We start from the raw sequence: 16,568 nt of genomic DNA on the forward strand, positions 1-16,568 counted from the left end.
TTTTTTCTCAAGATAGTGTTGTTCGTCTGAAGCGCATACAGCGGCAGGACAAAGATCTCCTATGCTTTTAGTTATTTTTAGCTAACTGAAGCAGAGATGTTCCCTAAACTGATTTTTTTTTTTTCCTTTTTCTTGAGAGTGTTTAAATCTGCTCTGAACTAAAAAACCCAGAGGAGCACCGAGGGTTCACACCTGTGGCCCACCGGGACCTGGACCTCTGGAGAGACTGAGACTGGCGGCAGACTGAGTGAGCTGAGCTACACCCACAGCAAGGACTTCCTCAGTTTTACCACCTCTCTCCAGAGCAGCAAGAAGTTTTATTGTTTCATATTATTCATTCTTTATGCTTGTGGGCATTTTGTTTGTTAAATAAATCATTTTTTCCACTTTTCTCCAAGAAAGTTCTTTTCCCAGACTGGCTGGGGGAACGGGTCATTTAGGTTTGCTCTCCAGAAGAACCCTATTCAAAAGTTTCCTCCCAAGTTTGCCCTAAACCAGGACAACTGGACACACTGACCACGCTACCTTCTCCAAGCAGCTGAAAATTTCTGATTATCACAAATCCCAACACCATGTCTTGAAACTGTCAGACTTTCACAAATCAGTTCAATAAATATACACCACTCACAAGTCCTACTGACTTGTTCTCCAGCAAAATTTTCCTCAGTATTACTCAGCATCAGCCTGCCCTACTTGCTGAAGACATCTCTGACCTCAGTGATCAATCAATGTAAGAAGAGCCCTCTGTAAGGATTCCCGCAGCCATTTCACTATCCACCTTCAAATCTGTCATCAGACTATTATGTTACAAGTGACAATAACAAAACACTTTTAAAAACAAATTACATGTTACATTGATATTACAGCTGTTATAGGTATACATGTCACATTGCATTTATTTCTTCACATTTTATTTAACCTTATTTACCTGTTGGCTTCTTCAATTATACTTATGCCTACATGGTGAGAGCAGAAAATTTTACTTTATTCTGCACTTGTGCCATGCTGATCAAAAAGGCTTTTATTCTAGGAAAAAACTTAGAGGTAACACAATATAACATAACAACCCCAAAGTATTTAACAGAATGATAGGGCCTTACCTATATTTACACTCAGAAAGTTGATTTGTGCGGTAAAGATCAAGAGTGAAACATTGACCAGGCAAGAAATTACAGGGGAACAGAATTGTGGGGGAAAACATTTATATACCAATTGATTTAGTTGGCAGTATTGTAAGTTACCTTGCACACTCATGTAAATACTCATGCATATTTTGCACAAAGGAGACAATCTCAAATTGTAATACAAATTATCCCATTTTATAGAAGTAGCTCATGAAGGATTTCACTTTTACACTGCATGTTCACAAGAAGCTTCTGCACCCACTAGAGGGAGCAAATGAAGCATTCAGAGCTAGTAACACTTCAGATTCTGAAATATTTCATAAATCAATCCAACAATTTTTCAACTTCACTTATAAGATTCCAAATGCATGTGTGAAACCACAGTTTCAGTCACCTTGAAAACTATTTCTACTAATAAAAAAAAGGAAGGGAATAACAATCAGGAAGTTATTAATCTGAAATGCATTATGTGATTTATGTAAACCAATAATCTGTATTTTACAGAACTAAGAGTTGTCTGATACTTACTCATTCAGTGCAATGTGCTTTTCAAGACATTTAATCAAAAGTTTGCTATCTCCACGATGAAAGTGAAGAGCTGGAAGCTTCACATCATCCTTCAGACAGAACACCAAATAAGACCATCCCATGCCTTCTTTGTTTTGTTTGATTGATTTCAGATCTGTCAAACTGAACAGGAACGACCACTTGCTTTCTCCGTTTGCATGAGTTGTAGTATCTTAAAAACAAAATTAGCACATGATTTCAGTTTGACTTTCAGTGTTAGCAATTATAAATACATTATAGCTGTCACTGTTCCTAAAAAACCTCAAAACATAAACACCAGCATTGATTCTAATGATAAAATGCGTGCTGTAACTGCAATTTTTGGATTTATCTTTGAGCTTCCTTGCTTCTACAGACTTGTAAAACAATCAACAAGTCCAGCAGGCTACTCCCCTAAAACTGTACCTACAGTTTATAGGAAAAGGTTTTTCACCCAGAGGATGGCTGGGCACTGGAACAGGCTGCCAGGGAAGTAGTCATGGCATGAAGCTTAACAAGAGTTCAAGAAGCATTTGGACAACACTCTCAGGTACATGGTGTGATTCTTGGGGTTGTCCTGTGCAGGGCCAAAAGTTGGACTTTGATGATCCCTGTGGGTCACCTGCAACTCAAGATACTCTGTGATCCAACAACAGAAGTGATCTAGCAGTTAAATGTACATCTGCTGTATCAAATTCCAGCAGTGAGCTAAATCCAACCTCCACTTCCACCAGGTAGTGCTACTTACTCAAACTAAACATGATATGCACTACAATCCTGTAACCTATATACTGCCCACAGTTATTAGCCATGTGTTGTGTAAGGCTGCTACCATATTAAGGGCAAAGGAATTGGAAATCTCCCCCTCACCCCTTCCTCCTCTAGGGCAAGCTTGTATACATGCTGAGCCAGACTGTATATACTCAAGGAGAAGGGATTAAAGTGTACTTCACCAGAAGATACAAAATTGCCAGCATGCCTAGAAGGAATTTGGGACACCTCCTGGCCCGCTCCCATCAAATTACAGCAATTGGGAATAAGCAAGAAGTGGCAAAGAGCATAATCCAAGTCAGCAGCGCTCAGCAACGCTCACTAAGGACGAAGACATGCTATGCTGACTGGAGATGAAAATTCAATACAAACTAGTGATGTGATAAACCATATTTACCCAACAGAGATGCTGTGTGCATGTGTGCAAAAAAGTCAAGGACTGTGCTTTACTCAAAAACATTCATAACCTGACATCCAAACCCTGTGTTCATACATGACAGACATGACATTTAAAACATTGTAAAGATGATAAAACAAGCACAATAGTCCCCAGTTACAGGCTGTGAAATAATACATGGAAAACATGTATTATTAAAGGAAAAACTATGTGAGAATCAGAGGAAAAGAGATTACTTGAGAATCACTGTCCTTTAGCCACAAGTCATTTTTCAACATCTTTACTAAGACACTATAACAAAAATGGTGTAGCTATAGAATTAATTTGCCCAAATAAAAAAGATCATATAAAATACTCATGTATGTCATAACTCTACATTCCATCTCCCCCTGCTCCTGCAGTATGGAAAGGCATTTGAGTAGTTAACCACTTATTTTTCCATTTTCATTTCTAACATGACACCTAGTTTGAATTCCATTTGTTTTAAAGAATGCAAGCCCAGTGCAGATAAAACTGCTACTACATCTAATGACGAAGCAAGAAGTTAAGATTTAATGGCAATTTTCAACACAATTCACTACCAATTTAAAGAAAAAAAATAGAGGTAGATGACAGTTATTCCATTTGGGATTTTTTTTTTCCCCCACACCTAGAGATTTACCACTTACCCCAAATGAATCCCAGCCTTTCAAGTCCTAATAAATTCCATTTTACTGTATCTAAAAGGCAATTCTTCAGTTAGAAGTTACCATCATGGAAGAAAGCCAAAACACCCTACACACAAAAAAGCCCTCCACATTTTCTTTTTAAGTACCTCCATTTGAATGAGGTTTCTTCTTAAAAGAGACTGTGGTGACCATGTCCCACTCTGCTTCATAACTACTTGGACGGTCTGCTCCTCGAGGACATTTCTCTTTTGGAGTTTGAGTCCACTCCACAACAGAACTCGAATCCTGAGAAAAACAACAAAAGCAACTATCAAAAAACACAAAGCATGAAAATTGACCTGGTTTCTCAGATTCAACATGAAGAATCAGCATCTTTATTTCATAGACTAAAAAAAATGTATTTAAATCCTCAGAAACATGATACAGTTCAACACAGGAAATTTGGACTTATGACTAAGACTATGTAGTTTTACTTAGTAAACTCCAACATCCTAAAATACCCTTGCCCCTCTTGCAGACTCTATGAACACAACAAACTATTCATTTAAGCGTAAAACTTGGATTTTTTTATTTAGTCACATCCTCTTAATACTGCTTAAATACCACATATCACTGCATCTTGGAACCCCCACAGACTTCTATTTTTATTTTGCATTAGAACAGCACCTCTCACTTCTGTGTCTAACTATGAAGAGTGAATCACCAAACTACAACACAGTAGATAGATGCAGAGGGACTGGTGACTGATACATTTGCACTCATTTGGTCTTTACTATTCATAGTTAGACCCCTACTATTTTATTTGTGAACCAAGTAAAAACTAAATACAGTCAACCTACACATGTATTCTAATAACTTGCACTAGGCTGCAGTCTGCAAGTAAGATTCCTACATATAGCTACAAATACCAATAATAAGCAATAATTTTCTTCCCATTATGAGATCACCTACACGTTAGTTAACACAAAATAAAATCTCTAGAGAAACATAATGAAGAACACTGATAACTAACTAACAAACCTTTCCAGCACAGAGGATATTAGAAGTATCCAAAGTCTCATCCAGTGGTCTCCAGTCTACTACCACTTCATTTTCCTACAATACAAATGAGATAAAAATTCAACACAACATAGCAAAGTACCTATTGCCATATATAGTCATGGTGTGATTATGTTAAAACTTACATATACATATAAGTGATGACAATGTCAAACACAATGTGATGTCTGTTCATCTGTAAAATCCTACACTTTAAAAAGGCATTTAAGATTTGCCAAACTTGTTATGTGCTTTACCAACAAATACACAATTCTGTCCCTGTATTATGCAAATACCTTTTCTATGACACGCAGTATTCCTGCTATTAAGCTGTCCTGGTCATCATTTTTTCCACAGGAGGAGTGAATGAAAACTCCTTCTTGTTCATATACAACCTATAACAAAATAAGTAATGAAATTTTAAAAAACAACGTTTTAAAATCATTGAAATTGTTTATCCCCCTATCATCACCATTTTGACTTGGCTACAGAAGTTGAAATAAACAGAGTTGAAATTTCTGTCTTGTTAGCGATTTTGAAACAAAGAGTCCAAGATCCAAGTCTTTCACTTACTTAAATCAAGAAACAATAGAAAATGGAACTTGCCAAGCTTACCCTCTAAGCATCATACTGGCTACTACTACTTCGCCAGAACAGCACAAGAAGATGCATTCAATACCTAGTTCTTTTATATCAGCAGGCACAGGTTAGTGAAACTCCTATACAGCTTTTAAAACATAAAAAGGCTTTCTTATATAGTCTGCCTTTCTGCCACCTGCCATTAAGCATGTTGAAATTATAAAACTAATTTAAATTAAAAATAGACCAAACAGTGTAAAAAGATGAACTCCAGAGAAATAAAAAACTACACCCTGGAATTAAATGCCTAATCCTACATTCAGGGCCAACGGTGAAGATTCCATCTGAAAGGCAAGATATGTAGCAGTTGAATAAGAACAGCTTGTAGGAGTGCACACTCCTACAGGTGCCCACATAACTTTTGCATTAAAGCATTTGCAAAACTCTTCACAGTATTCTGATCATGCTCTTAAAAAAATAAAAAGAAAATCACAGAACCCTTGGCTGTCAAAATTTAGCAGGCTTTTCACAGCTACATACACACACTCTTAAAAGCTCTATAAATACTCTAAATGGGTCCTATTTTACACAGCACTAAGAGTGAAAAGTCCCCTAGATTTTGTGGAAGTAAATAAATAATATCAGTAATTGTTTCAGAAGCATTTTCATTTTCACACCAAGCTGCAAACACTGCCTTAAGAAACATATTTTTTCCATATAAAGCCTAGAAATTCTTAACTAATCAGAGACAGATATTGTATTTCTTTGGTTCTAAAATATCAGGAGCTATTTTTCTCATTTGTCAGCTTTTTAAAATCATTACACTTGCAGTCAGGCCAGTAAACTAAAAGGTTAGGTGTGTAAGCTTAACTAGCCAGATGAGAAAACATAGCTTAAAGAGAGCAATAAAATTCACTTAACTCGTCCTTTCTGTTTTAGTTTTACCTCAATTTCTCTACCTTTTACACAAGCAAGAAATTTAAGGAGCGTCCTGTTTAAACAGAAATATCACTTGGAAGAAATCTCTAAAGGTCACTTAGCACATCTCCCTCTTGAAGGATTATTAACACCATTGCCTTTCAAATACTGGAAGTCTTCTTTCCTGTTCTCTATTAGAGTTTTTTTTCTCTTTTCTATCCAAAAAGATCCTCCCTCTATTTCTAACAATTAACTGTTTTCAAATTCAGTCTCTGTTCAAGAGAACCTTGACATTTATTTAAATTTTACCTTCTACCTATTTGGACCTGATCTCATAAAAACTAGTCAAAAATATGAACCCGTTATCAACCACTGGGACAATTGCTCCAGAAAAGAAAATCTACTCGTATCAGAGTTATACTGGTAGAAACACACTTCTGCCAAAAATGTTAGTAAGTATCATAAAGCATACCTTCTCAGTCTAGAAGACCAAACATTTTTACTATTTTCTGTCCACCTCAGAAGGACAAACATTTCCTTTCATGGGGAAAAAAAAGTGTTTCCAATGCCGCAGTTGCCATGCAACTGAAAAACCCACCACTCTGTAACAGCTTTAGCCCCCTGTGCCATGCTCCACCAAAACAAGTGAGAAAACTGAAGCACAGGCTCAGAACTTCAGAGGTGTTTGTAAAACAGAGGACTTGTTACAAAGCAGCACCTCATTCCCCTCATACTGTTATTTAAGAGAAAAATCTTCTCCAAGTTTGAAAGGCCTGAAAGCCAAGATGCTGCAATTTTTCTTTTCCAATCACAAGAGTGATCTATTTATTTACTTTTTCTAACTGTAACTAATTTGAAGAAAGAGATAACATTGATCATACAAAAGAATATCTAGATTTTTTTTTCCACAGTTAATCCCTCTGCATAACATTTTGGGAGTTACCATCTTGAATTCTTCAAAATACTGAGCCACTCTATTCAGCAGTACTTTGTAAGATGACTTCATAAATGTATTTGAACAGAGTTTGGAAGTGTAATTCTATAGAGGTAGCACCTACACTGGGTGGCTATTTCACAGTGCTCTTAGCAAGCTGAAAATTTAAAAATGCTATTAGGTGTTCTTACAGTATCTTACAGTAAAACATAGCTTGTTACAGATTTTTGTTTTCTGGTAGTGCAACACTGGCAAGCCATTCAAAGTCAATTCAAAGACAAAAAGTAATGTCAAAACTACACATACAAGTAATTAGTACTAAGGAAAGTTCCAGACTGAAAGACACTCTACCAACAGTTAGATTTGAATAAAACCCCATCCCATCAGTAAACAACAGCTGCTACACTTAGCAGCTCAATCTCACACACCATGTGGCCTACAAAGGTTTGGCCTCTGCAGCCCAACACTCAGGGCTATGCCTGACCAGTCAGCACACTTGGATATCTTAAGCACTCAACAAAACAGATTTCAAAACTAATGGCATCAGACACTGCCTCTTGCCTAAGAAGTAGGTTACTGCTGAACGTGCAAAAAGGCAGCAGATGTTGGGAGATGACCTGAAGAATCAGTAAAATACCATGGACTCGTGTAAAGTCTGCATGCAATATCTGTATAGTGAGATCCTGCTACATATGGAAACAGTAAAAGGAACTAGATAAGGGCAGGGCAAGAAAATGAGATTGGTGCCCCCTCATGACCTGTTGAAGTAACTACAATCCCTCCAAACCCAACCCAAATCTGCTTCTGTACTACCTGTCAACACCCTCAGCATAGGAAAGCAACCTAACCTCCCTTAAATTTTGATAACCTTTAGCCTTCAGTGAACTAGGAAAGGCTTATTACCCACTATGTGAAAGAATTCAAGAATTTTAAAGAATATTATCTGTTCAGTTAGTCCATTATGCTTTTTGTATTACAAGACAGGAAAACACTACTGGCTCACCTTGGTTTTGTACTATTCATTATTTTACATATTCATCATGGGCTCCTTTACAAAGGTGAGAAGTAGGCAGAGCCAAGCTCAACCTTTCATTTTCTTTTCAAATGATTAGAGCCATCACTTTTCCCCTAAATGTACACAAAATCCATAAGCCCATCATGAAAAAAAAGACAGGTTAATGTTATTAAGTGCCCACCACAGGTCACTAGATAACTTGATACATCCCTAGGACTTTAATAAAATCTCAAAAGTACTCCTCACCCCAGTATTACAGCCCATCCAGCTAATAAGAATTCTGTGTTCTGCACAGTCTACCCACTGGTCCCTGAAACAGAACCTCAGGGAATAAAAACTGTTTGTGTTGCTCAGGGCCAAAACAGCTGTCCAGCGATGACAGGCCTCACTACAGGTTTAAACAGCAACTGTTCTGTTTTCTTCCGTACCTGTTTGCACACATCTACTGAACTGCCCACAGAGATGCACATGTCACAGGTTTAGATGTTATTACCTACATGAAAGCCAGACTCTGCTGGTTCCACAACAAGAACACAAATGAAAAAAGAAGAGTGTTTATCAAAAGCACACATCAACACGACCAAAGGAAATGAAGATTTAACAGGAGCTGAAAAACTTTGAAAATTACTTTATGTCAAATAAATTTTATCTTGTGGCTGTACACTGGAATTACTGAAAGATTTTCAGACATTTTAGTAGCTTAAAGCTAGTTCTGTACATCTGTGGTATCCTTAAGTTCCTAGAATGCTTCAAATCATAAGCATTACTTAAGGCAACTTAAGACTGTAAAAGTATTCAGCTGGCAACTTTTTTCTCTACAAAAATGATGGAGACAGCAGGAAAAAAGTTTGTATGATTTAAGTATTACTTTTTAATAATCCTAAAGTTTCAAGTTTGAAATAAGATGTCCCAAGAAGCTTATGCTCATAAGTCTTTTCTGCTAGTCAAGAAATCCATGCTGGCAGCCTGCAAGCACAACTCACAGCATATTTATTTGTCCAATTCCATTAAATGAAAACTATACCCATTGCCTGTCTGTTCCAGAATCCCACCAAAACCTAAAAATTGATGCAAGTTTCCAAATGTTAGTGAGTCACTTTGACCTGTTGCTTTTTTCCCCTGGGTGCGACAGAGGTCAAAGGCAAATTCACAATTCATTGCGAGCACTGTATCACACAGAGACAACAGCTATTCCAACTTGTATCCTGACTGAGGGTCTGTAGAAACCACAGCAGAAAATTCAGGAAAGCTGCACAAAGCAATAGCTGTCTACTCACCTACTATAAAAAAACAGACAGAAGCAGCATGATGTAGGCTCAGTTTACATGTCACAGCATATGCTAGTTAAGGTTCTGGAAAACTCTTCAAGTATTTATAGTCTGTGTCCAGCAAAAAATAGGTTTCTGAAGTCACACCATTGCCTCAGTAACATCTTCTGAGAAATAAATTGTATAATTCTTAATATCATAAGGACACAGCATGGACAACGCATATCTCCATATTCCTACTGTACTGCTTTCAGTGAGCAGCAAACAGGCAATATTTGTAGCATTTTTATTGCCAAAGACATGTATGAGCGGAAGGCCTTTGGGATGCCACACCACCAACAATATATGCCAGAATATAAGCAAAGCCTTGTGATTTAATGCTTGCCATTTGATAGCAATTTACAACCCTGTGCTACCAGCTAGTGAAAGATGGAAACATTGCACCCTAAGACAATGAAGTACAGACACCAAATAAAAGGAGAGCTAAGATCTGGGGCTACCACAGAACAGGATGGTCCTGCCATCCTCACCCATGTCTTTCCCACCCTGCCTGTGCTGAGCGCCTAAGTATTAGCTGTGACCATGTGTACTGATTGTTTGTATCTTCTAACTCCTGTTCCTGGGTCTGTCACATACCAACAACCCGTCAAACACAGAACACTTGAGAGAAAGGAGAAGCATTGCAACTCCCCCAGCTTGTCCCATGTTTCAGACATTTCATACTCTCACCCTGTGTTCTTGGAGAGTGTGTTCCACCCACTCCCCTTTTCTGCCAGAGAGTACAGCTCAAGGCCAGCCCTGCTCTGCCAAGATGCCAACCAGTGTCTCTTAACAGACACAGCCTGAAGCACTTCCACAGTGAATCGGCCACTGCTCTGGAGTCAGTAACTACAGCACTGTGTAAATACTGATATTAACAACTTTTCAACAGCAATTACTTCATTTTTTGCCTCATGTTAGAAAATCAGGTAAAGGACCTCACCAGAGATTCATCAACTGAAACAGCAAGCAGGCATGCCCATAAGAAAGTGACTGAGTAAAAAAGTCTGAATGCTCTGCAAACTTCAAATTAAGGAAGAATGCCTCTGTCCACTAACCAACAACAGATACAGCAGCTGTGCAGCACCTTACTTTCAGATTCTGATGGAAAGGAAACAGAACAATGCAACACTGTAAGGAAACAGTTACAGGCCAATAAAATTAATTCGATTTAGACAATGGCTGGACTAAGTGACCTTACACCCACAAAAGAAAGCATCTTAGTTTAGAACTATGCGTTAACTAAAAGGAAATATAACTCAATATAAAAGTCTACATTATACCGCTTGGATTTCCATCTTCCTCTTTGAAATAGCTGATGCTTGCCCAAAGCTTACTCACACATCCCCTGCTAAAGTGTCACTGGGGCACACTGAAGCACCACTGCATCAAGAGTCTGTTTCAAACAACTACGTTCCAGCACGTTTGAGGGCTCCACAAAGCTTCAAGCTAACATTACTTGATCAACATGATCTTCTGCTCCACAGAAGATATGCCATATCTGGCATTTGAATTGTAATAAAATACAAATCACAGAATGGTTTGGGTTGGAAGGGACCTTAAAGATAATCTGGCTGCAAGTGCCCTGCCATGGGCAGGGAACACTCCACTAGACCAGGTTACTCACAGCCCTATCCTGCCACTGTTCACAACACACAAAGGATGAAGCAGGCAGCAGCAGGTCAAGCAAGGAAAAGCTCTGACTTTATTTTCTGACTCCATCTTATATACATTTTGGTCAGAGGGCCAAAGATTGGCTGTACAGGTTGTCACCCCTCTGACCTCACTGATGAATATCACCATCAATCATGTTTCTCTTCCCAGAGAACAATACATAAACACAAGTAGATAAATTCTAAAAATATACATTGTTTTCATGAAGCTGCCTGAGAATCTTACTGCAAAGATTCAAAGACTCAAAAGCAAGAAAATTCAGAGCAACACTATCCAGCCTGGTCTTGAACCCCCAAAGGGGCAAGGAGCAGACAACCTCTCTGGGCAATCTGTTTCACTGTCTCCCCACAGTCAGACTGAAGAATTTCTTCCTGATATCCAATCTAAACCTATGGCTCCCCCTTCAGCTGAAGGCTATTGCCCCTCATCCTATCACTACACAGCTCTGGGAAAAATCCCTCTCCAGCTCTCTTGTAAGCCCTTTTTAGATACTGGAAGGTGCTCTAGGGTGTCCCTGGAACCTTCTCTTCTCTGGACTGAAAAACCCCAACTCTCAGCCTTCCTCCATAGGAGAGGTGCTCCAGCTCTCTGACCATCTTCAGAGCCCTCTTTGCTCCATTAGATCTGTGCTTATGGTGGGGATTGCAGAGATGGACACAGTACTCCATCTGGTGTCCCATGAGGGCACAGGAGAGGGGGAAAATCATCTTCCTTGACCTGTGACCACACTGCTTTTGATGTGGCCCAAGACACAGCTGGCTTTCTGAGCTGCAGGTGGACATTTGAGTCATATTGAGCTTTTCACCCACAAACACCCTCAAGGTTTTCTCCCCTGAACTCATCTCAAACAATTCTCCATCCAGCCTGTACTTGTGCTTGGGATTACCCCAAAGACCTTGCACTTGGCCTTGTTGAACCTTTTGTTTGCTGAGCCTATGGCTCAACTTTTTTACCAATAAAGTAAAATTTCACATTCTGCTAGTCTTAAAAACACCCAATTTCTAAGTAGGGGTGGGGTGGAGGGGCAGAATCCCACAAATGTCATTCATGTTGTGGAAAATATGAGAAAGCTCTCACCACTAGGAGCTACATATCATAAGAAAAGTTTTCTACTTGACAAGAGTACATATTTCAAGCTCTGCCTCATGTGCTCTGAAGATTTCTTGAACCATGAGGTATTTCTGCTACTTATACAACAATAGTGGGGTATCAGTGAAAATAAAAGTCTGTTCAGGGTACTGAGAGCAAGAGCTTCAGGTAGTAACCCACTGGTACTATTGTAAGCACTTCTGCAAAGAGAAATCCTTAATGAACAGAAAATGGAAAGAAAATACAGACATTTCAGAATTATCACTGAACTGCTTTATATTCAAACATAATAAAATCTTAAGTAAATTCAAGAGAGAAAGTCTTCCGCTCACAAAGAGAACCCACAAAGTACAATATAATAAAAAAGAATTATGATTGTGTTCACAGTAAATTATAAAGGCTGGAAAAGTTATAACAAATATTTTAAATCAAATGCTTAATAAAATGGCACAAAAATGCATGGTACAGGAGCCTCTATGCACTCAAGTTTAACTAGTAGAAGGTGGAGCAAGACACTGCCCATCCCACAGAATAGATGTACACCTAGAATAATTTACTCTATCTATGCCAACAAACTGAAGGATGCAAAGCTAATTTTAACATACCATATTAAAATCTCTTGGCCAGCTCCTAGCTACAAGAAAAAAAAAAAAAACTAAAAAAACCCTTCCACTGCAAGCACAAATCCCCTCACCAAACAATACAGCATTAACACCCCCAGTATTTAGTAATAGCTACAGTGCTCCTTGAACACTTCTAGTTGCTGAACTGGCCAGACATCTGAGCTCAGACATAAAGCCAGTTAACACTCTGAAACTTTAACTCCAAGAGCAAGAGCACAAGCAGATGAAAAATAACTTATCTGACAGCCCATGTGTCAATTGGTAACGTGAGAAAGATCTAACAGCCCATGTGCTGAAGATACTCTGAACTCCAAGAACATTAAAAAAGTATCTTTACTGTCTTTGGATCAGCTGCAATAATCACCTGTACACTGACAGACTGAAATTCTCCCCATACACAACCTTTTAGCTCATTTTCTAAAATGGTTTTCTGTTATAAGGGTTCTCTGAATACAGTAAACAAATTGCAAGCAACAAAATGAGAGAAAATGTAACTTTTCATAAAGTATAATATATAAATATATCTATATAAAGTCAAAAGCTCTGAAAGCAAAAGACTTTATTACCAAATAACCTCCAGAAAAAACTGGCAGCTCTAAGAAAGGGCAAAAAACTGAAGCTCACACTGTTCTAGGGCAGATGGTCATTAATAAAGAATGAGTCACGACTCCAGAATTCAACTGCATTAGCTTTTCCTGAACTGAGTTAACCATCCATATAGAGAAAAACACTGATAAGAACCTCATGAGAGCTTTCAGCAAGAAAAAAAAAAAAAATAACAGGACAAAAGTTCAAGTAAAGTAGTACATGAGATAACCAAATTTGTAATTTATATCCCACTAATGTATGGAACAGAAACCAGAGATGATATGAAAGAGATGGATTCTGAATCTACTGATATTAATAATGCCTGGGAAGTAAAATCAAAAAGAAAAACAAACAAACAAAACAGAACCAACCAAACAAGACCCATCCAACCCCCAAAAACCTGCAAAAGAGAAGAGAAAGGCAAACAGGATAAAAATGTAATAGAAACCATAATCTTATATTGTTTGCTAAAACAATATTTTGTGAAGGCAGAAACCGTGCAGGTTATCCCAGCTCTTTACTATAGTGCCACATGTTTTACACAGGAACCACTTTGTGTAATATTTTGCAGAAAAGAGCACATACTTTAAAAAACATTATTTTCATGCCATAAGATCTCCCATGTGAGACTAAAGCACCCCACAAAGTAATGCCTACTGTTCTTTCAGAAAGCTACCACCTGAAACAGCCCATTACAACACTGCACAGCCAGAAGGAACACTGCAGTTAAACTCAGCACATCCACATCTTGTAAAGACACTGATGTGCAAAAGGCCTGAAGTGAGAATCCTGGGTCTGTACCAACCTACACTGCATTGATTCCACCTGGAGTGAAATTTCATTAGTTTGTGAGCCCTTCCAAAATCCTGCTGCCACTCAAAGAAACAATTTGTGGTCCAATGTTCTCCCAACAGAAAACTAACTCAGACAAAAGAAGGCAGAGGTGTAGGGATTATTTCAGCTTGCTAGATCTAATCACTGACAGATCAAATGAGTACACTATCCAAGAAAGCATACTGCAACACACAGGTGGAGAAATACAGAGAAGGACAGAACTGCTACTGAGAGCAGTGAAGCCTCAAACCAGCCCAGCTACTTCACAAAGTTTGAGAAAACACAACTGTCTTTTTTTCCTCTGTATTAAGAGAGACACGGCAAAGAATGTTATTGAATGACAATGTGCATTAACAAGTTGCATTAGTACTGCAGACGTGGCATAACTGAAACAGTTTTGCAACATCTTAGAGATTTAATCTCAGGCAAACAGGCTTCTCTGAAAGGAACAATGAATACACAGCAAATTTACAAACAACTAATCCACAATCTCATATAAACCATCATAACACAGCTGCTTTCATGAGAAACATCCTGAAGAAGATCCTGATAAAAGCCTAAGTGGAAAACAAAAAAACAACCTGAAAAAAATTAAAATATTAAATATATTTATCTAAAATTTAAAATATTTCCCTCCATCTAATAAACTTCCAGATTGATATTAAAATTGATAAAACCAGAAGAAGAACTTCTCTATATACATAAAAACTGGATGTACATAGCTAGAAACAACTTGGGAGGACAGTATGGCTATCTTCATATTTACACACCTAAAGCAGAAAAGCACATAAAGATAAAATTGCAAAAACCCGAGCAGCACAAATCACCTGCTCCAACAATTCGGGTTGAAATGGATATGGTAAGGTGGCACAAAGCAAGATCTCTACATTATTTTCATGCTATGGAAAAGTGCACCCCTCAGCACCCTGGGAGAAGCGCAGACGTGGCTCATTACGTGTGTTCTCTTAGGCCGAGATCAGCACGAGCTGAAACGATCACCTTCTGCCCTGTGCTGGAAAGTGAAACCGCGCACTGTCACACACTCGCCGTGGCTACTACATACAGTCGGACACGACGCTGAGATTTTAAATACTAAAAAAAAAAAGATCCACGTGCTCGAGAACACCGCATTGCAAAGCAACACTTTCTGAAAATAGTCACGAAATAAAACTATTTCTACAAAAAACCAATACGGACAAGACTGGTATCTGTCTGTTGGCGGGGGCGGAGGGAAGCAGTGGGTGTTGCCTGTACCTCCCTCTCCTGCGAGCTCAGTCTCTGTCAGGCAATAATGTTTCGTTCCGGAACGCTCGGCAAGGATCCGCGACATACAAAAATGTTTAAATTACCAAACTATAGGACTGGCAAGGCTTTGTACCCACGCCGGGGGCAGGTTCCCGCACACTCCCAGAGCGCAGGCCGGAGAAAAGGCCACTACCGTCCACGAGCACCTCCGGGACACTGGGCCACGTAGACGGGACAAGCCGCGCTCCTCTCTGTGCCTCGGGCCGGGCGCCAGCGCGGCCGCGGCGCTGCTCGCCCCCGGCGGGAGCGGCCTCCCGCTGCTATCCCGGGGCCGGGGCCGGGGCCGGGGCCGGGGCCGAGCTGCCGCGGGGCTGCCCGGGCCGCAGGTGCGGGAAGGGCCCGAGTCCCGCCCCGGCCGCAGAGGGTCCGCGGCCGCTGCCAGAGCCCGGCCCGGCCCGCCCGAGGCCAGGACGGCCCTGCCCGGAGGGGCGGCCCGTGAGGAGACACCCGCGCGGCGGGGAAAAAACATCCGCCCCGCCATTCAGGGGCCCGACCCACCCCCCCACCACCCCCGCGACTCCCACCAACCGGGGCGACCCGGCGGCGGGCACGGCGCGTCCCGCGGGGGGAGAGGCGGGAGAGGCGGCCCCGGCGCCGCCCACCCCCGTTACCTTGCCGCTCGGCGGCGCCGCCATGTTGCCCACGAGTGTTTATGGTGACGTCGCACTCCTCACGTGCTTCCCCGCCGCGCCACAACAACCGCGTCACAGCCGCGGGCCGCGCAGGCGCAGTGCGGGCCCCGGGCCGGGGGGCGAGGGGCGGTGGCTGTGCCGGGGCGGCGGCTGTGCCGGGGCTGTGGCCTGGTGTGAGGGGCCGTGGCGCACACGCCTGCCTGGGAAGCCTGCAGCCCTCCAGGGGGTTCCCGAGTGCCCAGCCGCGGGCCCCGAGGCGGCCGGAGCAGCGGTGACCGCTCCACAACAGCGTGCGATTACCGCGGCTGTGAGGAGGAGATTGTTCTTTCTTTTTTTTTTTTTTTTTCTGTTTTTTTTTTTTTTTTTTCTCTCACCCTTAAAGCTTTTTGAGAGCTCCCTGAGATTGCAATTGTAATTCGAGCAATATATATAGTTGATATAAAACGCACATCATACTCCAGTCATAGAATCATAGACTAGTTTGGGTTGGAAGGGAGCTTAGGGATGATCCAGTTCCCAGCCCGTG

General features: G+C 40.5%; 1 protein-coding gene across 1 annotated transcript in view; it reads right to left on the minus strand.

Annotated features, from left to right (window-relative positions):
* TBC1D15 (TBC1 domain family member 15) overlaps nucleotides 1-16,568 on the minus strand; it is a 36,546-nt gene extending 19,978 nt beyond the window's left edge. The window contains exons 1-5 of the mRNA XM_083860044.1: nucleotides 16,022-16,568; nucleotides 4,841-4,939; nucleotides 4,527-4,601; nucleotides 3,653-3,791; nucleotides 1,653-1,863 (exon numbers count right to left, since the gene is read on the minus strand). Of these exons, the coding sequence (XP_083716170.1) occupies nucleotides 1,653-1,863; nucleotides 3,653-3,791; nucleotides 4,527-4,601; nucleotides 4,841-4,939; nucleotides 16,022-16,045 (548 nt within the window). The 5' untranslated portion in view covers nucleotides 16,046-16,568. The remainder of the gene's footprint in view (nucleotides 1-1,652; nucleotides 1,864-3,652; nucleotides 3,792-4,526; nucleotides 4,602-4,840; nucleotides 4,940-16,021) is intronic.

Source organism: Zosterops lateralis (assembly GCF_965231275.1).
Source record: "Zosterops lateralis genome assembly, chromosome: 4".
Taxonomy (NCBI): domain Eukaryota; kingdom Metazoa; phylum Chordata; class Aves; order Passeriformes; family Zosteropidae; genus Zosterops; species Zosterops lateralis.